At 44.8% G+C, this 23,823-nt stretch overlaps 1 protein-coding gene across 2 annotated transcripts; it reads right to left on the bottom strand.

Annotated features, from left to right (window-relative positions):
• Positions 1-2,386: 2,386 nt before the first annotated feature.
• Positions 2,387-22,589, bottom strand: SLC39A13 (solute carrier family 39 member 13). Of its 2 annotated transcripts, none has more exons than XM_058027051.1 (10): positions 22,525-22,589; positions 16,392-16,691; positions 15,848-15,961; positions 14,086-14,204; positions 12,691-12,834; positions 7,510-7,599; positions 6,930-6,980; positions 6,565-6,697; positions 6,331-6,430; positions 2,387-4,874 (listed from the first exon to the last, which is right to left on the bottom strand). In XM_058027051.1, exons 2-10 carry the CDS (start codon positions 16,657-16,659, stop codon positions 4,799-4,801), a joined length of 1,095 nt encoding a protein of 364 aa, XP_057883034.1. In that variant the 5' UTR covers positions 16,660-16,691; positions 22,525-22,589; the 3' UTR covers positions 2,387-4,798. The 2 variants fall into 2 exon arrangements, with proteins under 2 accessions (XP_057883034.1, XP_057883035.1); XM_058027052.1 differs by lacking the exon at positions 22,525-22,589 and adding an exon at positions 17,880-17,961.
• Between the last annotated feature and the right edge of the window lie 1,234 nt (positions 22,590-23,823).

Raw genomic sequence — 23,823 nt, 5'->3', positions numbered from 1 at the left:
GTGTCCAGGGCGGTGCGGGGGTGGCCGCGGGCAGCTGCCGGGGATGGATGACCGGAGGAAGGGGTGAACGGACCCTCCGAGCCTTTCCGCGGCCTCCTCTGGCCTGGCAGACGCCCGTCCCGCTGGCTTGCCCGGGGCAGAAGGGCAGAGACCAGCCCAGCTCAGGCCGCGGAAGCCAGCAGGTTTTCAAATCTACACGAAATGCAAACACCACCCGCAACATCATTTGTTGGCTTTTGGATTATGACTTCTCCTACACCCTTCATTATCAGTTAATGGAAAATAAGGCCAGAAAAATGTCCATCTATTTTATGCAGTGAGAAGCAGATTAAATCCGAGCCATTAGTTAAATGCAGCATTTTTAGGGGCACAAAATCCCTTCTGATCCCGTTTGTTGTATAGGGCTTGTTCCTCCAGCTGCAGCACTACCAGTCAGTCCCCAAAGCCAGTTGTTAGGGCATCGTCTCATCAATTGTGGCCTCCAGATAAAATGATCTAGTAATATACTATGCCTAAACTACTAATATAAAATCCAATTTTGAAATCCTCAGCTTCGGGTGTTTTTTGTTAGAATTAGTTTTAATTGGTTCCCAGGAGCAAATGCTCAACTGTAGGAGATTCTGATCCTTTCTCCCTGCCACCACCTTCCCCTTGACACTTGGTCTCTCGGCCACAATGAGCACAACCTAAACACCCTCCCCAGCCCTTCTCCCAGCAGCACTGCCCAGCACAGGGTACTGCTGATCTCCCCTGAGCACTCTGCCTGGTGGAAACATGCAGCAGCCACAGCTAAAGCTTGTTCTAACCACATTTCTGCATGATCCTCTTCCGCAGTTTGCACTGGACAGATGGGATTACCATCCATGCAGCTGCACACTGGTGCCTTCAAGGCAGAAAAATTGAAAGGGCTGCTGTCAAAAGAATTTTCTTACACATACCAGCTAAATTAAGTCTTCCATAGCAAGAATGAAAAATAATTTTCAAATACAATCACTGCTCTAGCTAACATGGAAAAAATCCTTCAATTGTAATAGCTCTTTCCTGGAAAGATCCAAATAGTCACATTTCCTAAGTCTGCAATCCTATTATGTCACCTTACTCTCCATGTGAACTGCTCTGGATACAGTTTCAAAAGACAGGGGCTTCAGCAACACCATCATCGTAGAAGGTTCCCATGAATTAAATAAACTCTAATTGTTCTCCTTTCTGTGCTACTGCAATTGTGTCAGAGCCATCATTCCCAGAGCCTGTCAAACAGATAGCTGATTAATTCATGATAATTTTGATTACTTTTGAGAAGGAAAAAGGGATGAGGGAGAAAGGCTCATAGCACAGTCCTAAGGGCAGGAATTCCAGCACAGCCCAAGAGCAGTGTAGTAAATCCAGGGACAGAGATTCCAAAATGTAGATCACTGGCAAAATCCACAGACTGTGACACTATGCCCTTGATCACCTACCTACTTTCATCTTCTTCCAGCTCTTGGGTTGTGGTTTTCCTTCCTTTTACAGAAGACTTTGGGTAAGAAGAGATATAAATGCACCATTTATAGCTGAAAATCTTCCAAATGAAGGGTGGGATAAGACATTTTCTGAACCCATGTTTTTGAAGGGTAGAGAATTTCCTCTTAGTCCTTTCAGGGCAATTGGAACACAAAACCTTTCATGATGGCACCTGACATGGCCACAAAACCTTTCATGATACCTGACATGGCAGGTATCCAGCTTATTGTTAACTGAAACCAGACAGGCCTTGAGGTTCTTTGATTTTAAAAAATAACTGATTACAGTCAAGTATGATTACAAAACTCTCTGAACAGTAAAGTTACCATGCAAGCTTTCCCTGAAAATATTTGATTATGCTTTTCAGGGAACTCAGAGCAGCACTCAAGAATTATGATTCTACCACACTGCTCCTGGACAACAGTTCCATGGCAGCAGAGAGAAGAAACTGGAATAGAACTTTTTCTTTCAGCTGTGTAAGTCTGGGGAAAGTCTGACATTAACCCAGAGTCCAAACTGCTCTAGACTAACCCAGAGATATGTCTGTGTAATTCAAATGAAATTTAAATTGAATTTTTAAATCAAAGGAAAGTAGGAACTTAAAAAAAACCCAAAAAAACAAAAAAACAACTAAACCAACAAAATAAAATAATCCAACAACACAAACCAACATGGAAAACCATTTATTTCATCTCTATTGTCTCCAAGCAGAGCAGACCAATACAGATGAAGGGAGAAAATGCATAAGAGCAGCTGAAAAAATAGAGCTAGAAAATACAATTCTCTCTGCATTTCCAAAAGTGACAAATGTGGTGGAGTGATGCTCCATTTCCTCCCAAGGCTCTCAATCCTCAGCCCCAGGGCTGATGCAGTAGAAATCTACTGAACCCCTCCCTCCCTCCCACAACCCCATGCTACCTCCTACCAGGGTATCTTCCCAAGAACCACAGACTATCCATGCCTGTGACAGCAGCCAAGAAAAACAGCTCAGAAATTCTTTGTTCAGTGTCATCCACTTCACATTCCTGAACGCTGAGTATAAAATCCTGACTGTGGTTTTCAGTCTTGGCAAGGCTCAGTGCTGATGCAACAACGCCAACTCATGGGCACTCACCTGGCAATGCCTCAACTTAAATGCCAGCCTTATTTTGGGAAAGGCATCTTGAGGAACAGCAGGCACAACTTTCTGTGCAAGCCTGCTTCCTCCAGAGCCCTGTTACAGGGTCTGCTTAGCTGCAGTCCCTGGGCAGAAGGAACCCCCAAAAGTAGAACCAGAGGGTTGGAAGACTCCTCCAGTCCCTGCAGGATAACTGGATTAATCATCCTTCCAGGAAAGCAGGAAATGGATGCTACCTTCAGACCTCATGACAATTGAATGATGGAGTAGCTGGCACAGGAAGGCAACTTTGTAAAGAGGAATAAACAATTGCACTAAGCCTCCCTCCTTGCTGCAGTGAAACTAGTTACTAATGTAAGTTCAGGGAAAGGAAAGCTGAAAAAAATTCAGACAGCAGTTCCTGGGCAGACAGAACTGCAAGCATGAGCTCTCCAGCACTCACTGAAAAGTAGGACAGGAGCTGTCATAAAAAAGAACTGTGTCAACAGTTCAGGAATCTCTTAGGAAGTGGTGCCTCTGCTGTGGGCAGTACACCTGCCTTGCTGCTCTGACCTTAACTGCCCTCTCAAGGCACGAGTTCTCTTGGTAAGGCCCTGGGCAGACTGGAGAGCTGTACTGCTTCACAAAAGCTGTTATAAGACTGAGCCAAGTTGGTGTAAATCACACTGTGGCACCTGTTTTGTGTTCAGTAACTCTTTTAGTTCAATTAGACCTGTTTTAAAACAAATTTAAGCAAAGCTGAGTTCTACGGAAGGGATGATCTAGTAATTGGGCACATCTCTGTGGCATTAAAACATCTCTGTGGCATAAAACATCCCTGTGGAATTATGGCCTGGTCAGCCCTATGAGCTGGGATGGAGGAAAGTACTAGAAATTTTATTAATTTTTATGGGTCTCAAATTGCCAAAGATTTTATCCCAGGCATCACATAACAGAAAACTCCTCTTAAAGCATACTTATTGTCACCCTTTCAAATCCCTTTCTCACCTTACTTAAAAATATTTTCACCAGCAGTTTCAACCTTCCCATCTAAAAGCTGTCAGTATTATTTCTTATTCATTCATCCTCAACAGATGAACTCCACTGTGAGGTAAAAACCCCAGAAATAGGCTGCCATCTACAGCATGCTCCTAAATAGTCTACACTGAACAGAGGAAAAGCTAACCAGGAGTTATCAGCTGCTGACCAGGCTGTAGTGTTCAAGCACCTCTGCCATGACAGTCTAGGGGGACTGCAGCCTGCTGGGCAGGTCTAACATGCTACACCTCAAGAAAGCTCTGAAAGACGGTGTGGGGCAGATGGTGCATGAATCAGGTCTCATGAGCAGGCTCAGAAGCATGTTCAGCTAATGGTTATGAGGAGAGGGAGCTCAGTCACAGCAGCTACATGGCTTTCCCTTCAGACATGAGCGAGCTGGTAGCTGGCAATTGAAGAAACATTTACTGATCATTTATCTGATAAACAGTTGGGCTGTGCTGGCTTCTGGAGTGGTTAGGGCTGAGGCAAGTAATCTCCAAGCTGAGTCATTTAATTGTAGTGACCTACCCTAAAGTGCCTCAAGCTTTTGGCTCAATTTCAATGTAAACAAAATAGACCAAAAGAGCTGGACTGCTGAGGCCAATACTACCTTTAGGAACAAGTGGTGTCAATGAACAGCTGGAGATCAAGTTGGAAAGGGTCTCTTCCCCTCTATCTCATAGCACCATCAACTTCTCATGGGTAGGGAGTTCTGGCTAAAGCTTTGTCATGCCTGTTCTGCCTCCAGCCCTTAAAGTGGTAAGAAAAATCCTTTATCTTCATTAGCTACAGGAATCACCTCTGCTGTTTTCACGCAAGAGCTTGGGAGGTGCAGTTCCATCAGAATGGACCAAATGAAACATCATTCACTCATAGTGGAGCAGTCATTCAGTTAGTTTCTGCCCAGTGTATCTTTTGCTCCATAAAAACCAACCAAACAAAAAAAAGAACAGAAGCCCTCATGTGTGGATTTTAGCAGAACAGGGATAGGAGAGCCAGGGAATGAAGTCTTGCACAGCCAGACCTCTCTGTCACCCGCTTCTCATACTAGCAGCCAGATCTGCGCGCACACACGTGGGAAGTAACATTAGTGTTCCTTATTGCTTTGTAAAGCTCAGAGTCACTGTGGTGGCTCTGGGAGGCATCATGAGGTCTGCGCAGAGGTCACTCGGTTGTGAGCGCGAGTAGCACCATGACTGTAATGCCCGTACACAGGAGCAGAATTTGTTGCAGGGAATTCCTGGGAAAGAAACAGCAAAATTAGAAGGAGCCATAAACCAATCCCCATAGGCAGCTGCACAAAGCTCTCCAATGATTTGTTGTTTGCCTTTTCCAATTTACCACGTGGAGAACACAGCAGCTGTATGAAGTCACTAACACAGATGAGAAGACCTTCCCAGTACCCCCAGCAAAGGAGTTGTCTATAAACTGGTATGGACTTGCTCCACTCAGCTGCAAGGCCCAACTCCAGGCTTCCAAATCAATTCAAGCTGATTCAGTCATGCAGCCATTCAGATACATATTCATGGCCTTTCACTCACGAGGAAACCAGCACTTATACAGCATGTGCACAGACACTTTAGGGACCTCATCCAGCTAACCACTACAGTTACAGAAATAAAAAAAAAAGCCAACAAATTTGGCCATTCTTTTAGCACTGTCTCGGGTTTATGTTGGATTGAAGTGACTGTGTACCTCCCACTTCTGCATATTCTGCCAACAACCTCTGCCAACACAAGAGGTTACCAACCCAAATTAACATTTCTCCACCAAGTTCCTACCTCCTCAGAGAGAACTGTGGAGCTGGTTTTTTGAGCACTGTTTCAGTCATAACTAACTAGGTGAACCAAGGCATCTTATTTAAACTACTGAAGTTACTTGTCTAATTACAACTAAAATAGGAGGGAACATTCAGGAGCAGCTCTGGCAGCAGATCTGAGAGGGCCTTTACTGTGGAACAGCTGGATTGGACCTGCTACAGCCTTAATTAGACTGCAAGAAACTAAAATAATACACAAGGAATACCCAAATACATTGGAATATAGAGACCAGTGCAGAAGAGAGATGTCTGAGGTGGAATACAATGACAGACTATGAAATGCTGAGTGATAAAGAGAAGCAAACTATTATTTTTCTACTCACACAGCAACACATTGAAACCAAATAAAAAAATCAATACACAAGAGTGTAAAAACCAAATAATAAGAAGCATCACTTAACAGTAGAGTCAAACTCTGCAAACTGCTGCCAAAAGGAGGTTGCAGAGGTGTGAATTAATGGATAGGGTCAGAGAGAGACGCATGGAAGGATAGATTCACATGTGGTTATCAGACATATACGCCTCTGTGAGGCCCTGGTTCAGACAGTCCCTCACCAGTATGTACTGGAATCTGAAAACAGACTGGGCAGTGGTGTCTTTACTGGACATGTTTCCCAGGAATTTGCTCTAGCTGGCCCTGCTGCATGCTGTGCCGGCACAATCTCTGGGACTCACCCAGGTGAAAGCTCTCTTTTACAGAGGGTCTTTTTAGTCCCACAAATGCAATAGATAGCAAGCAGTCTATTTTGATTACAGCCTTGTCCATAGGATTTGGGAAGCTGGCATTCACACACTTCCAGAAGAGGCACAGGGAAGGGTTATATCCCTGCCCCCTGGCAGCATGAATTGCTGCAGAAGAACAGGAGGGAGCACTTACCAAGGATTCTTTTCCTCCAGGAGATCAGGCACAACATTTACCAAGGCAATGTACAGAAATCCTCCAGAAGTGAAAGGGAGGATCCAGGCTACTGTTTCTCCTGCACAAATACAGAAAGCTTCAGTTATTACTGAGACAGAGCCATGGGACACAAAACAGAAGGGAAAGAAGATACAGAAGGATGAAAAGCACTGCCTCCTCTCCCATTTCTACAGAGGTCCCAGGGAACCTTACCTGCTCCTTTTGGTGACTGAGCACATATTGCAAAGCAGGCTCCTAGAATTCCCCCCAGAGCTGTGGAAAGCTGCATCTTGGCTGCACTCCAGCGGTCAAAGCCAGCCCGAAGTAGGATTGCGAAGTCTCCAACCTAAGAAAACCAAGAGCTGACAGTTAATGAACTTGAATACCAAATTCCCAGTTACAAAGGTCATTCACAACAAGGCCAGTGCTTTAAGACTGTTCCTGGTTTTCAACGTTGTCAGTCTCCCCAGAGGGAGCAGCCTTCAAGAAGACAAGATGTTAACCAGACCCAGAGCTCCTCTTAGTAGATGAAGCACAGTGTAATCCCCCTCACATGGCAGGATACAAAGCCCTCTCACCTCGTGTGGGATTTCATGCAGGAGAATGGCCATTGTGGTTAGGAACCCAACCTGCAGCAGAGAGAAATAGATTAGGAAACAATTCCAGTATTCTTGGATGAATCTCATCAGGTCCCATACACTTAGAGCTGGAGCAGCAGATACCCCATCAGTGCAGGGCTGACTGGGAGTTTATCATTCTCACAGTCATGGTGGTCCAGCTCAGGGAAATGGACCACCACAGTCCATCAGTGTTGAAGACAAAAGCAAAAATGCAATACACATCTCTGCCTTGTCTATGTCCCAGTTTCTGAGGTGACCATCCTCATCATGTTATTTCTGGACTGTCTTTTGAGTCGATGAGGGTAGATGAGCTAATCCATCCCCTAATGCCAGTACAAATGACTAATGTGTCTCCAGTTCAAAGAAGCTCTGCATCAGAGGATCAGGACAGGGTTGGGCTTTACTGTAGCCTGCTTTTTCTCAGAAAATTCTAGCAAATAGGAAGGAACTCCTTGCATTTTTGGCTGTTTTGCACGTTGTATCGTACTTGAGATAAGACCTCTCCATTTCAATATACAGCTGGGCACAGAAACCTTACCTTTCTGCTAACCAGGAAGCTGGCTGCTACTGCCAGGCCATGTGTGAAGTTATCAATGGTGTTGGCCAGCAGATTGAGGTATCCACTAATCTGCAAAGAGAAGGAAGAGCCTTGATAAAGGGAGAGATGTAAGAAGACAAAAAAAACAGCTTAGACATGGGTGATGCAGTCACAATCAGATGGGAAGGACAGAGCACAATGCTTCTGCTGAAAATCTTGAACTGTGTCAGTGATTCAGTAAAAACTAAATGTAATTTTTGGTTTTAGAGTAAAATAACTTTTAGGGCAGGCAAGTATTGTCTGAGATTAGAATAATTACTGTAAGCAAATGATGAAGAGCTCTAGAAACAGAAAAAGAAGAAAGCCAAAATACAAGAATATATTTAATTCTAAGTTGAACCAATTTTAGGTAACACTGACTAATTTACACAGGTGACTGGCTTCAAATATGACTTGATCTTGTTTTCAAGTCATGTACTTTAATATCCAACTGTTAAATATCTCCTCTTCAAAAGCTGGCAAGAACAATGCAACAGAACAAATGCTGCTGGAATTGCTTTCTATAACTAAATAAATCTTCCAACATTGTACCAAAAAAGTTCGTGCTTGTGGGTTTGCTTTCCCTTAACAAAGAATCAAAAGAGAAGATAGTGATGACAGTCACCAAAAATCCACCTACTAGAAGGCTGGATAGCATGTATCAGCATTTACATATAAACACATTTCTTAAAATTATAAGCATAAAGCAGCTGTCATCCTCACAAGTCCATCTCCAAGTTAAAATTCCCTATCATTCTAACTAGGGTCATCTCCTGACAAAATCTGAGTATTTGACCTAAAGTAATTTACAAGGGTACCACCCCAGCTCTTTAGTTCACAGGTTTTTGGGTTTTTTCCATCATATTTAACAAAACCTACTGCATGTTGGTCCTGAGATACTGCACTTCACTATATGGGACTTCAGTTTAAATTATTATCAAACCAGGAGTTAGCCCATGTATCAGGCCATCTCTGGACTGCAAGAACTCCAGACACAGGGCAGTATCCAACGAGTGGAGACACTGTCTGGAAACTGTGGAACTCTTACTTCACCACAGCATCAGATGCCAAAGTTCAGCCAGACAACCACAAGTGCTGATGGACTTCATTAGCTCCTTTTGGTCTTGTGCTGTTCCCTGTTTCTACCAGCTCTGCTTGGGGCATCTTGCTGTCATTTGTATGCCACAACTCAGGAGCCTTCTGTCAAATCTCTCTCTCCAAAGCACCACCTCTCTGCAGGGCATTTTTACTGCACCATCTTGGGGCACCGTTGTAGCCTCTAAATTTTTTTAAGTGCACTCATGATTAAATGCAAAAACTAAGAATTAAGCAAAGCCTACCCCACTTTTAAGTAATAAGCTAAGTAACATCTCCACAATGAATGCAAAAAAGAACCCTGCATGCTTTTATAAGAAAGGAAACCCAAATAAATGCATGCAGGCAGACACAAAAATGGAACAGTTTTACTTCTCATTCTTCATGCTCTCATTCCTAGACAGCCAAATTTGACTAAAATTCTCCTTTTCATGTTTTTTTACGTGATGGCGTTTTCCCCACAGGATAATAATAATTATTCACAGAAGTTTTACACAAAAATGCTTTCCCATATCACTGTATAGAGGAAAAAATAGGCTTCATGATTAAAGCATTACGACTTTTTGTTGTCAGTGGCTTGGGCAAAAGCTGTCACTGAAAGAAGCAAAGCTTTGGAGTGCTCAGAAATAAATTGGGTTGATTTGACAGTTATGAGCCTCTGACATTTACATTCTGCGAATCCCTAATAGGATGTTCTCGTTGCTCATAAAGAGCACAGCCAGATAAAGTGTTTATATTCATGCTTCAGAATTAATGTCACTGTGTAATAAAACATACTTTCACAAATCAACCAGGACCCCATGTATCACAAGGAGAAAGAAAGAATAAGCAAGGCAAAAGTAGTGTACACAATGTTTTTACCTGTTGAGGGAATAAGGCTGCAATGAGGGACAGAACTGATCTATGTCTGCATGCAAAGGAAACCTCCCATCTGCCATTTTCAAGCTAGGACAAATTCTAGCAGCAGCTAAAAAGCAGAAGTTCTAATATATATATGTGGACAATAGTCAACTCACTACAACTTACTAATAATCAAGTCCTGAAGGGTGACTTTGTTCATTTCAATAGTATCTTTCCCTTTTTGTTTGCTGAAGAAAAAGGGGTTTCTGAGTGAACAGAAGAATCGCAATTTTGTCATGCTATGAATTTCACTCCTTTCAGAGTAGCTGCTCTGCTCACTCTCAGCACCACCACTTCCCTGCAGGTGCCCTGCCCAGCACACATGGTGTGGCACCCCCTGTCCCCAGCTGCAGCTTTCAACAGGGCATCCCTTTGCCTTCCCCCTCTACTGTCACTGATTTTTATGGAACTTGCAGAAATCTGATCACCCTCAAGATTCCGACCTCTCCTGAACACAAGGAAAATTAATTATAGGTTCAAAAGTTATTGAAAATGAAGGGCAGAACAGATGGACAGACAGATGGAATGACTGCTTATGTTGTTGCCTAAGGAAACAGGCTAACAACGCAGGAGTATCTTGGTAGGTTTGATAATTTCCACCCTACCAGGAAGACTATTAAAATATTCAGATTAAAAGATCAGAAGGTAAAAAGTTAAAACTACACCCATTAAGTCTTAAGTTTCTAACTCATGCATATCAACAACCATCTGCAAAATTGAACAGATGTGTCAGGATTTTAAAGTTAGAAGGTTGCCTAAACCTTCCATATAACACAACTGAAAGAACTTAATTTAATTTGTGCACAAAATTGTTTGTTAACCTATCATGTACTCTGTAGAGAGTAGCTTAAACCACAGCTTGCAGCTCACAAGTCACAAAAAAAATCTGCTGTCTCTAAGGCAAATTGGGCCACTGGCAAGCTACCCTCAGTTAGAGAGCTGTCTCTAAGTTCTAGACTACTACTGTTTGCTACAGCTGTAACTATTCAAATTTAGTCATTCCTCTCTGGGTATTTGTATACTCTAAGCCACCCTTGATCTGCCATGACTACAGAGCTAAACTAAAGAAAGCCACTTATCATGTATTGCCAACTTAAAATATTATTTCATCTCTTTCTGGGCTCCTTTACAAACTATTAGTAGTATTTTGCATACTTGGAACAGCACTACTGGAAAAAGCCAGATAGCTGTTTCACTACTGATATACAGAAAGAGGAACTCTCACCTCTCCTCTTACATATTATTTCCTACTCACTCATCCTTCTGGCTGTAGCACCATGAGGGAAGAATGTGCTCAGAAAATTTCCTACTGTAATCCTCATGTGTTTTTCCAATGCATTGACTAACTAGAAACGAACTCTATCTTGTAAATAGGATCTGAGGTCTCCTTAATCTATTCCTTATAATTGCATGTATCAAAACCTGTTAAAAATTCAGCACTTTTTTCTGATGAAGTTACTCAGTTTAGCTGCTATCACTGACTTCACGCAGTCACAATGTGCCATTTATGTAACGCAGTACCTGCAAATGTGAAGATATACTATTTTTATAAATAATAACTTGGAAAAATAATAACCCAAACAGATTTGAGGGGGGCTGCATTAAACCAGCTCCTTTTGATAACATCGAATAACACATTTTTAATACAGCTAGTATTAGCTCCTTGATTAGAATGGGGGAGAAAGTTGTGTTTTATATACATTTGTCATGACCTTTATTAAACAACTTTATGCCTGAATAAGAGGCAGGAAAAATGTCTGGTTGATAAGAATGCATTTATCTTACATAAATCATATCAATTAGCATTAATTACATGATTATTTTTTATATTAGGACCATGTGCCCTGAGCAATTGTATCATCTATCTGTGTTTCATTTCTACTTGAAATCAGTAGTCTATAGTTCCTTATATAAACCCTTCCAAAATTAGGGCACAATGTTTCATAACCCAGTAATACTGGTGTCTTCACTACTACCACCTCTAGAAACAACCACGTGGCACCTTACAGTGTTATGTACAAATTACATGAATGTGACAGATGTCAAAAATACTCAGTGACCTCAGCATAACTTTCATGTTCTGTAGGAAGAGCTATAAAGTTATAGCAAAACAAATTTAAAACAGAAAGACTGAAGAGCCTCTGCCTGACCACATATCCAGCTTTGAACTAGTTCATGAAGCACACTTTCTGTCCATAGTTACTCCCATACAATCTTGCACATTTTTATGAGCTTTCAAACTCAAATTGCAGGTCCTCCTTCACCAAAGTGGTTGTTTACTCTCTCTCTTGTAATGCTCACCCAAAAAAGGGTTTTCCACAGTACAAAGATAGTAACATGGAACAGGAAGCAAAGCCAATGTAGAGGTTATCCACTTCCCCGTGGTGCAGGACTCTTCCTCCACCTCCAGTGCTATGAGCCTGCTGATCTCCCTTATCCCAGCACTACAGGCTGCCTGTCTGCATGCCAAGCTGATTCAAGAAGTTAAGTTAGGAGAGAAATAGACCAGGGGGTGGGAGGTGGGTGTGTGGGTGTAGACAAGCAAATTCTTTGCCTGTTTAGCTCCTTGAATAGGCGCACTGTGAGGTCATATGAGATCCAGTGCAAAGGAAGTAATGGGAAATACAGGTTTGGAGACAGAAGTGGACAAGAAGTCCTTTTTGGAGCAGGTAAACTGATAATCTGAGAAATGGAACTTTTAAATTCTACACTGGTTAGCTTCAAGACACTTCCTAAAGGTGTGAAAACACTTCCAAAAGGTGCCTTAAAAGGAAGAGTGCAACTCAGAATTGGTACAATCCAGGCAGTGGAGAACAGAGAAATCATGGTGCAAAAAATTAAGCAAATAAAGACATATTAACTGTAAAATACAGAGTAATAAAACATGAAATTCTGTATTTTGGTAACAGAATTCAGCCCAAATGCACATCATCATACTTGTGCCTTTATAATATTGATTTTTCCTCTTCCACATAAGCTGCAGTGCAGATTTTCTCCAAGTCTGCTATTTCTTCCCTGCTGTGACCAGGACACACCTTGACAGAGTAAAATTAAGCACAACTCAAATGCCGAGTTCCCCACTCAAGCACAGTCTTTCCACAGACAATTCCTGACTAAGAAGTGAAGGTGAGTTTGTGTGCCTCTTACCTTGATTCTGTTGTTTTTTGGACCAGACTGGAGAGAAGAGCCATTACACTGAGCTCGTGCTCTTTGGGACTGACAGGACCCCTTGGACAGGGGGCAGCCACTTCCATTGGGAATCTTTCCAGATGGTGCTTTGGAATCACAGTCCTAAATTAGGGGAAACAAACTTGTCACTGATTTTTTTTTCAGTGATGAATGAGCATGAATCAGGATCAGAAAACCAGCCTTCACCCTTAATCCTTTTGTCCTTACAATGTGACTCAGCAAGTTTGACACCCCAGTTTAATAACAACTGCCAGAACTGAGACAGATTCAGAGACCATTGTGACATCTGCCCTGAAAGATAACAAGAGCTAACACCTCTCAATCCTCAAGAGAAATAGAAAGGGGAGGAATTGGAGTCACAGTCCCTTGGCATGAGCCAAGTTCCACTAGAAAGATAAGGGACTGAGCCTGTGCCTCCTGATTGTAGCTGCTGCCCAGAGAAATACAACTCCACCTGGGCAGGAGATGGGGAAAAGAGTCTTGCTCTCCCCAGGGCATCAGAACAACTAAGCCTACAGAATTATTCTATAGCTGGGATCATCACCTTCCAAACAACAAAATATTTATCTAGGATTTCAGCCTCTCTCTAAATGAGAAGATGAAGTTCGGGCATTGAAGTCTCACATTGAGTCAAAGTTTACACCTAATTGCTCTTATGTAGTGCCTGACCTACAGGTTCACCTCTCAAAAGTCATGGCACAGCAAGGACTGAACAGTCTAAAGGAGCTGCAACTAGGAGTTGTGCAGATCTCTGAAGACTAGGTATTCTCCTCTGTCCTGGAATTATCCTCTGCTACCTCATCTACATCTCCCCTTTGCAGCTGGGTGACTCCTTTGAACTTAGGATTAGCTGGCCAGTCACAAATTCCTTCTACCACAAAAAGTCACCCAAACAAACACCTGGTCCAGGACATAACCAAGAAGAAACATCTTCAAGTAGGCTGGCCTTTGTCCTGACTGAGGATCCAGAAAGAGAATGAGTCATGATGGGTCCATGGAACATGCATCAGCAAACTGTCACCCCTCAAAGCTTACTTGAGCAAAAGTCTGGTTTGCAGAGTGCTACAGCTCCCAGCCCCCACAGAACAGGAGCTTTCTTTTACACTTACCACATAAAGAACAAAACCAAACCAGAAGTGAGAAATCTCAGTTAAAACCACAAAACAAAAGCCTGAAGATGAAATCTACTCCTACGGACCAGTGGCAAAGAAGTGGCAAAAATCTCCCAAAGGGCAATGACAAGGTACTCACAGCTACAGGATAATTCCTGACACTGTCAGATAGGGCAGATGAGGTATTTAGTACAGAGCTTCAAATATAAGAGTACTCCCCTGCCTTAGGCTGCTAACTTACCACACCAGGATACTCCTCCTCTTTCTCTAGGAAGATCTTCTCTAGCACCAGGAAGGTCAGGAAACCAATGATCACCCAGAGACCCAGAAGCTTCTGCTGCTGAAAGCTCTGCCCTTCTCCTGAAGGACAAAAGAGAAATCTTCATGTCTCTATTAAATACATAGCTTTTCACACATTTCCAAGGGAAAAAAAAAAAAAGACAGTGGAAAAACTCCCTGCAAGGTAGGAGGAGTAAACACATCTCAAAACAGATTAGTTTAACTTGCCCATTCTTGATCTAACAGATCTCATCATCTCAAGACCCTCAGAGTGAGAGCTACTATCCCTTTTTCCACATCAGCTCAACCCAGAATATTTCCTGACAACACTGGGAATTTCCCTGAGCTCCAGAGGCAAGTGAATATTACATCAACAAAAATCCAGCAGCTGTACCTACTGAGAAGCAAGCCCTGACATGAATTCTGCCATTAGTGGAGTTAGAAACTCACCTTCCCCTTTCTGCCACACCTCAGCAAGTTATTAAGCCTAAAGCTACAAACTTGCTTTTCAATTACAGCCAAGCTTGTGAGATAACAATTCATTCAGTCTCACTGCCAGAACTGGAAACTGCATTGCAATGGAAGAACAGAACGACTCTGTACCAGGACTTGCATGGGTCAAGGAAACCTTTACACTTCAGGACAGTCTGGCAGAAGCAAACAAGCTTGAGCAGGAGGACAGAGTAATTTGGGAACTACTGTAGAAAGGGTGAAAAAAAGTACGGGAGGTTTTGCTACTGCTGTGATGAAGAAGAGCACTAAAGACCTGGCAGATTTGAAACCCCAGGACATAGGTGCAAGAAAGTCTGGGAAACTCAGGGCATCATCTTCCCTCTCTCACATTTTCAGCAGGAAAATGACTTCTGGTTTCTCAACAGGTGGGATGCAGCAGCACTTGCCTTCTATGATATCAATTTGCTGAAGCAGACAGCAAACACTATAGGTTTCAGCATACAAACATTATAGGTTTCAGCAACCCTGGCTATTTGAGGGATGAAGGAGCTACACTGATCCCAAAAGTTCTATACCAACTCAGTGTTTAGTTTGCTGGCAAACACAACTTTCTGTCACCTCCATTTTCTTCTTCCTCCCCTGCCTCATCCTCCAGTCTTAATGGTGGCACTGTAGACAATGATTTGTCATGGAGCAAAGACTGCAACATATAAGCTCCCATAAATCATCCAACAGAGGGATGGGCCCCAGTTAGTGCCAAGAAAGAGGTTCTAGGAGTAACACTGTCATAGGGACAGATTTGTAAAAAAGGTGCACCCAATCCCCAACTAAGATGGTGAACATGTTCATGTACCACACCACATACACAACCATAACCTCCCATCAGCTTAAAGAAGCATTCCCTTTCCTTACAGAAGGAACAAAGGAAAATCAACAGAGATTTACAGGAGTCCAAGACATGATAGGAAAACTCAATAAACAAGAAAACCATTCTAAGGTACTAAACATAAAGAAACCATGGCAAACTGAGGAAGCCTCTAATTTCAAAGTCTTTGGAGGATTGCTGAATACAAAAATGAAGTATTACACGTGTGGGTTTTTATTCTCATATCATTCCCTAGGCATTTGCTTTTATATATTACTTGAAAAAGGATACCAGCCTAGACCAGTTTTTGGGCTGACCCAGACTGGCTGGTCTTGGGCTTTCAAGGCAGAACAGACTCAAAACAGGCACAGCACAAGCTGCTTCCAGGCACATAAGGCTCTCATACCTGTTGTTGCACTGCACGTGTAGGCCCAGGCTTCAGGAAGCAGGTGGAGAAACACATTTCCCAGCAGTCCACCAATTGCAAAACTCAACAACTGCTTCAAACGCTGTGACCCAGCTAAAAAAAGAAACAAGAAGAAAAAACCTGATCACTACTCAGCTAGGAACCAAGACATCTCCAGCTGAGATTTCTGCATGAAGAAACCCAAACTGGAAGCATCTGCAAAGCAAGCTTTCGAAAGAGAGAGCACAAACCAAATGGAGTGCAAGAAAAAGTCCTGGCAGCACTTGGTTGGGACAGTAGTGTGTGGGTCCTGAATCAAGCAGGGTGGAAAACAGCACTCTTTGTACAAGCTCAATCCAGGGCTTACATTTGTCAAAGGACTCCCTTTTAAATTCACAGGTTCATTAAATTCATTAAAGCACCAAACCCAGACTTTTTATTTTAGAGAACAACATTTCTGTGACAAGGTCCTGTTCACCACTGTGCTGCTGTCACATCCCAGGACATTTGGCTTCAGAAAGGCCAACGCAGCTGGCAGATTCACCTTCGGAGCGCAGCGCAGCTCCCGTCTCAAGGGGGATCACCAGCAAGGGGAAGACCCCGCTCAGCCCCACCATGAAGGAACCGATGAGGGAACAGATCCAAGCATCCAGCCGCTCGCTGCTCAACAGGTGTCCCCAAGAGTCTGTCTCCTTGTCACACACAGAACCAGAACTGGCAGCAACATGACTCCTCGGGAGCTGCTGAGCTTCACAGGCCGCGATCAGCAACAAGGAGAGCGCCCCATCAAACAGGAGTTTTTGTTTTGTCATTGCTGAGTGGTCTCAGCCGGGCTGGCCAATCTCTGAAAAGATAAGGGGAAAGAAGACGTGAAAACATGTTCAACCCTCTGTTCCACCATCCCAGAGGAAAAGCCTTGGCCACACCACACCCTCCCTTCAGTGTCTTAGCACAGGTATGAATATCCATGAGGAACACCTGAAACTCTTCTTGATTTCAACACAGCACTAAAGGGCAGAGAGGCTGTTTGTCAATGGGGCATGAAAATGAGACATCTGGGGAAAGCATCAGGCTTTCACTATTTCCCTTCAGATGGGCTGGACAAGGACTCCAAGTACCCTTGTTCCTGCCCTTCAGTATCCCAAGGCTTCAGCAAAAGGTATTGACCAGAGATGCTACCAGGTAAGTCTTCTCTTTGGCATGGAACAGCACCCCTGTAACAAATTAGGATGCAAGACAGGCAACATAACAGAGGTCTGTAAACTCATGAGTGGTGAAAAGATGGGGAACAGGATAGATTATTCACCATCTCATCAGACACAAGTGCATTCATCCATATTGAGCCAGTGAGGGTCAGCTTCAAAATAAACAAATATGACCCTTCACCAGTAGGTAAGTTGTGAGATAGTGCTTCTCCAAAAATGATGAAAAATTTTACATGCACTCATCTAAAGACAGGACAAGTACTAGAAAGACAAATCTATTTATGGTTAAGGGTTAAACAGATCACATTAGGCTCAGAAATTCCCTGATATGAGAGGAGTGGGAGAATGGAAGTGTTCTTGAAAAATACCATATCTACTTGTCCTGATTTTATCCTTTTGTAGAAGGATACTGGATTACATGGTCTCTTAGTCAAAATCAGCACAGCTGTTAGTAAGAGCTCTGCAGTCACACGAAAACTGGAGAAGAGGGCATGTTAGAAGAGAAAAATAAAGATAATTACAGTCATTGACAAAGAGGGAAAGAAAGCAAATGATGTAAAGGCGGAAGTACAAATGTTCCTTCAATCTCCAGAAGAAAAAGTGAAACGTGACAAGCAAAAATAATTTGGAAATGGGAGGAAAGGGTGGGTTAGAAAAAGACAGACCTAACTAATGTTCACAAAACAGCTCGAGAGGTAAAAACAGCATTCACCCAAAAGCATGTAAGAAACCAGTCTAATCTCTGAAGCATCAGTGACCATCTTTGAAAATTTACAGGAGTATGGGAAGGCCACAAGAAGGCTGGAGAAGCATCATGCCTCACCTACCTTTATAAAAGCAAAAAAAAAGGTGGGAGAAGTTACACACCAGTAACTTCAATCCTCTGAAGGACTCTTGATCAAATTAAATGATCAGTTGGTAGTTACCTATAAGATAAGAAATTGATAAAGATATCAAAGCATTAAGTAACAGCCAGATAGAAAGGAACCTGAAACTCTCAAGATGAAATTCAGGATGCTGGAGCCAATCTAAGGCCGTGGATGAAAAGGGCAGTGCTGCCCCTTGTCCCCCCCTCCTTCCCGAAGCATCACCTCTCCATGCTCACACCAGCCTCCACCAGTGAGAGGCATCAGAACAAACTGAGCAGGAAAAACTGCTTTTTTAAACTCATGGCCCATTGCCAATTTCAGTCCCTGAACAAAAACACTGCAGGAAGAAGGCCAAGCTGCAATCAAAAGCAATCAAAAAGAAATTAAGGGACAGGGTCCCATGGCTTCTCTGAAGGAGCACACCAATCTCCAAGCACAGTGACCATCAGGAGCAGGGATGCAAGGAGGAGTCAGTGAAGACACAGACTTGGCTAGTTGAACAAGGACCACTAAAGCTATCACTTTTCTCTTACAACAAAAAAAACCTAAAATCCCTCAACACAGCAAGTTCAAACCAGCTCAGGATTTCACGGCATCTTATTGCAGTGTTTTGATCTGGCTGCAGGAACCCCACACTTACCTACAACCTACTATCAAATTTCAGCAAGGATCAGTAAAAAACAGTACACTAAGGGCTGGGGAGGCAGGTGTGAAATCGAATGCAAATGACAGAACAGTAACTGCAACATGCCATAAAGAAAAAGCACACACTGATTGAGAAATTAATTCCAAGCCAGCAGGCTTATGTTGCTACAAAAAGGGTAAAAGTTATCCTGGGACATAGTAGGAGTCACACTGTGGGTGTCACATAGGTGAGTGAGTCTTTAGCCAACAGACCACATCCAGCCCCACATATTCTTCCTCATAAAACACATGCAAAAATCTGAGACACTGCAGTGGAAAGAAACAAAAACTAGAGTGGAGAGAGCATGAGACCTGGAAAAACAACCAAAGGACCTGGGTGTGTTTAGTCTTAAAAAGATAACACCAAAGGAACAGAACAGCCTGCATACATTAAGAGTCACAAGAAAGGGGGAAAGTACTCAACTATTCGTCCACACCAGTTCAAATGGTAAACAAGATTAGCCTGAAGATGAAGAAACAAATATATATAGTGCCAAACTGGGGATATACCGAAACTGATTATCTAGGATGCAGAATTTCCAGCACTATTTTCTGTTTGGGGTTTGTTTTGGTTTTGTTTGTTTGTTTTTGTTTGGCTTTTTAATTTTGATTTTGAGAAAAAGAAACAGTTGATGCAGATACCATTTTATTGCAAAGATTAGATCCCTTCTTTGAAGTCCTTCAGGCCTCCATCCCTTCCAACCCTGCAGTGGGCCTGATGGATGTCCTCATCTTTTATAATTGGATTAGACCTATAAAATGACTGAGAACTTTGTGAGGAATACACCAAAAATAAATCAGAATAAATACAACTGTACATGCCTATGAAGAAGCAACACACACACAGAGCTCAGCAGTGATGGGAAGCAGCACAAATCTCTTCTGTAACATTTCACAGCTTTTGAGAATCAATCTGGAAAAGTAAACACTGCAACTGATTCAACAGGTCGATTTCTTGCATTTCATTCTCCACACTCACAACCCACAAAAGCCTCAAGGGACACCTGAAAGGGTCTCAGAGACTGAGATGCAGTAGCACACAGGACAAAGGTTATGTCCAGGACTCTGAAAAAGGTTTGCATACTTGGCTTCATGTTGTTCTTCCAGCCTCAGAAGGGAGCAGGTTCCTCAAAGAGGGGATGGTGGTGGAAAACAAATGGGTATAAAGTGCAGAAAACTGATTCCCCTAACTCACATTATAGTGTTCGTTCAACTTTCTGTGGTCCACAGGTCTTTATTCTGCTGTTACTCACGTGAGGAAAAAGCAGCACATTTCTTTATTCCTGTGCAGCCAGACCATCACTACATCATGCCTCAGGAACAACCCCATATCTCATGCAATAAATTCCTTATGTTTATAAAACATCTATGAGAAACTATGAGTGTATTGTTCAGGACACACCTGAACTGCTCTTTGTGTCCAACTAACTGTTTAGAGCATATTCCCAGCATTTCCTTATTCCTAACACATCATAACCACTTGCTTAAAAAAAAAAAAAAAAAAAAGCAGCACTTTTTATCTCTACAAGCTTCTCACTTCTTCATCTCATTAGAACATTAGCAAAGTCTCTAAATTCAAACATTCAAACTGGTTACCCCTATTTAAGAGGAAGAAAATAAGCAGTGAAGATGTAGTCATAGGAAAAAAAACTGCTCTAGAGGAAAATAATACCCTGTCAAAACAGTTGCAAAGGGTGGAGGAAGTCTATATCTACCCTTAATTTTAGACAACAACATCTGTTTCAGGAACCCAGTCAGAGAATGTCTTGAGAAATTTCTAGAGAAAGCAGGCTGTTAGAGACATCCATGGTCACAAGGCAGAGACACAAACAGGTTTAGAGATGTGTTTTCTCAAGTAGGGTTTATCACATACTTAAGAGCATGCAACTCTGGGAGAAAAATAGCCAGCAGGTCATTTATGTATCAGGTTTGACAATTCTCTGTCTGGGATCACAGCTCCCAGCTGTGCCTGATTCACAGCCTGGTGACCATGACCACGGGCAGCACCCTCCAGAGCACCACGTGTCTGAGCATTCAGGTCTGCTCAGCTCATCCTGCAACAGCCTCAGGACTGGAATAACCATTAGGCTTTTCCCAGCCCAGAAAGAACAAGTGAATGAGAATTTGCCATTTACATGCTCCTGAGCAGGGGCAGAGGAAGCTCCACACCAAGCCCGGAGATCCATGAGGCTCCCAGGGCCTCCCCTACCTCACAGTGCTCACTGAACTTCTCTGAAGCAGGCAGTGACTGAGAAAACATGGACAAAATTAAAATGCCAAGGCAAAAACCTACTGGAAAAGAGAAAATGAAACACTGACATAATGACCATGCTTCTATCTATTACTCTCTTTCTCAACATTCTCCTTTCTCAGACCACACAATTTCTTCTCTCAGCGCAGTTGCTCACTGCCACATAATAACACTACAGATGTTGTTGAAAGGAAAAAAATTAAAAGAAAATGCTTTTCTTACCAGTGTTTTCCCTGGAAGCCAGTTGCCTGGTATTACAGTTGCAAAAGAGCATGGAATGGAAAAAAGTTTTTTTTCCAGGGAGGAAGCATAATTTTCAGCCAAAAAAACTCTGCATGAGCCACCTCCCTCCATTAGCCCCGTGGAGAGTTTTGAATTCCTCCTGGAAACCCTGACCTCGGCAGAAGCACAAAAGGTCTCCAGTACTCCCTGAGCACTCCCTTCTCTCTGAATCACTGCCCATCTCTAAGGAATGCACTGCTCTGGTGGGACCCTTCCCTTTTGCCCCATTCCTCTCATAAAAAACCACTCTGCACAGACTAGACTCACATTTCTGCAAATGACAGCGTGCGCAGCTAAAAGTTGGGGATGCACAGGATTACAAACAATGGGTCGCAGATCAGAAGAGATTACAGACCCGGGGCAAACCTCCGAGCTGCCAAGGAAGGCATTTAAAACCGACTGAACACTAACGGAGTTCGGGAGACTGCGACTCCTTCCCCATTCTGCATCCTTTCATCCCTAGGATGAGAGGGAAGTTTGAGGACCAGGCAATGGCCTTCATTCCCCCTGGGCTAGCTGGGACGTGTCTCCTCCCAGCCCGCTCTCGCTGCAGCCCGAAGCACAGGCCGGGCAGACCGGCCCGCTCCCGCTGCCCTCGCCCGGGCCGGGCTCCGGCCCCGCTCTCACCGCAGGGATTGACGCGGCGGGCCCGCTCGTGTCACCGTCCGTCTGTCACATCGCGGCGGACGGGACACACAGCGCGGGTTTCCCATTAGAGGAACGCTGAGCGATGCAAACCGAGACGTGCTTGCCGCGGGCCGAATTAGTAATGAGCGCTGCTCCCGCACCTTTCTGGAGCGGCACACCGGCTGCGGCCCGGGGTCCCTGTGCCAGACCCGGCCCTCCCGCTCCGCGGTCCCGCGGGGCAGCCCCCGCGCCGAGACCTTCCCGCGGCATCGGCTGCCAGAGGAGGGACTTCTAAAACTTTCTCGGCTGCGTCCCGCGGGGACGGCGCTCGCAGCCCCGGGCACGTCCGCAGCGGCAGCCGCCCGGCGCCGCTCCCCCGGCGAGCTGCGGCAAAGGCGGGTGCGAGGCGGGACGCGGCCCCGGGAGCCCGGGGCAGCCGCGGCCCCGGAGCGGGCAGCGCGCAGCCCACGGTCCCGCCGGGCCGGGGCACCTCTGCCGGCAGCAGCGGCCCCGCCAGGCGCCCCCCGCCACGTCTTTCCCAAAGTTGTCCCTCGCTCGGGCGGGCCGGACCCCTCCAGAGCCGGGCTCGGCTGCGCTGCGTGTGGCGCTGCCTGTCCCCGCTCACCCCGTCCCGCCGGCCGAGGCTCAGCCGCGCTGCCGCACCCGGCCCCGCCGTCCCCCCTCGCACCGCAGCAGCGGCCGGCCTGGCCCGGCCACCCCCGCCCCCGGCTGCGCCCCCGGGCCGCCCGCCGCAGTTACCGTGCGCCACCGCCGCCGTGCCCCGGGCCGCCGCTGCCATCCAGCCGCGGCTCGGCGCGGGCCTGCCCCGCCCGGCGGCCCCTCGGCTCCGCCTCCGCCGGCCGGCCACGTCGGTCCCGGCCTCCTCGGCTCCAGCGCCGCCGCCCCGCCGGGCACCCGCCGCCGCTGCCGCCGTGCTGCGCTTCCGGGCGCGCCGCTGTGTCCGGCCGGGCCGGCGGGGCGGGAGCGGGAGCGGGGCTGCCCACGGGCACGGCCGAACAAAGCGCTGGGAACGGCTTCTCGCGGCGCGGTCACGGTGCGCTGTTTGTGCACATCGCCGGCGCGGGCTGCGGGGACACGCGTGCTGTGCGAGACCCCGACTTCTGGAACGTGCTTGCTGAGATTTATTTTTTCTTTATTTTTAAATCTCCGTAAATGGATTATAAGTTCTTTGGGCTGCAGATGTCTAGAGACAAGCACAGTGTGAAACCGGGATTTGAGCAGAACTTCTGGAAGCTGTTAAAGCAGAAGAAGATGTGGCTGAGGACTGAGCCTCGAAATGCTTTTGAAAGATACAATGACTTTTAAACAAATTTGCGTCCTCCTCACAGGTTCACTGCAATCTTCACGATAAATTGTGACCCACCAGAGCTCCTTAAGCACTGTTAGTGGTGAAGGTTACCCACTGTTCTTGCAGAGATTTGCAGAAACTGCGTGTGCTTAGGAAACTAGGTCAGAAGAGAATAAAGATTTACCTTTATACAAGCCAAGCTAGGTTGGACCTGTGTTGTTTCCAATGCAGACACTTTCCAGAATGTACTGATGTGCTTTTAAGTTCCATCTCCTACCATTTTCCCTGAGACACAGAACTTGATTCTCGTTCCAGACTTCAGAATGAATCCTATTTCCCAAGAAGGCAGTGCTGATGTTGGTGCTTCTCGCTACGGTTTCACCCGATCTCATTACATCACACCAATGTCATGCCCTGGAGCAGGAGTTAGGAATTAAGTCAGCGCAGTCGCCTGCAATGGTTTAGCGGCTCTTCCTACATTCGTGTAAGAGCAGCACAGTCCCACAGGCTGCTGAGCTGCAAATGCAGTTAGAGATAAGTTGTATCGTTCCTACTTACAAGCAGAACGTTGATATAGGAAGCTGAATTCTGAAAGCAAACTTTTAAGATAAAGATAAACTTTTGCTCTCAAATTGTACAATTTATAGGTTTGGAGTTTCACAGCTGCCTTCCTACTGCTATCCTCAGCCTTCCTGAGCCTTGCTCCAGTGACACAGTTCTCTGTGCTGATGGATCATAGCTGTTATTAT

This window comes from Melospiza georgiana, chromosome 6 (assembly GCF_028018845.1).
Source record: "Melospiza georgiana isolate bMelGeo1 chromosome 6, bMelGeo1.pri, whole genome shotgun sequence".
NCBI classification, from domain to species: Eukaryota; Metazoa; Chordata; class Aves; order Passeriformes; family Passerellidae; genus Melospiza; species Melospiza georgiana.
Note: the sequence above shows the minus strand (reverse complement) of the source record. Positions and strands in the feature narration are given on the sequence as shown.

Coding starts and splice junctions, on each gene's coding strand:
- SLC39A13 (XM_058027051.1), bottom strand. CDS start 16,659: ATGACAAAACAAAAACTCCTGTTTGATGGGGCGCTCTCCTTGTTGCTG. Junction 14,205..15,847: donor CACGTGCAGTGCAACAACAG/GTATGAGAGCCT, acceptor TTTGTCCTTCAG/GAGAAGGGCAGAGCTTTCAG. Junction 6,431..6,564: donor TCAGTCACCAAAAGGAGCAG/GTAAGGTTCCCT, acceptor GTATTTGTGCAG/GAGAAACAGTAGCCTGGATC.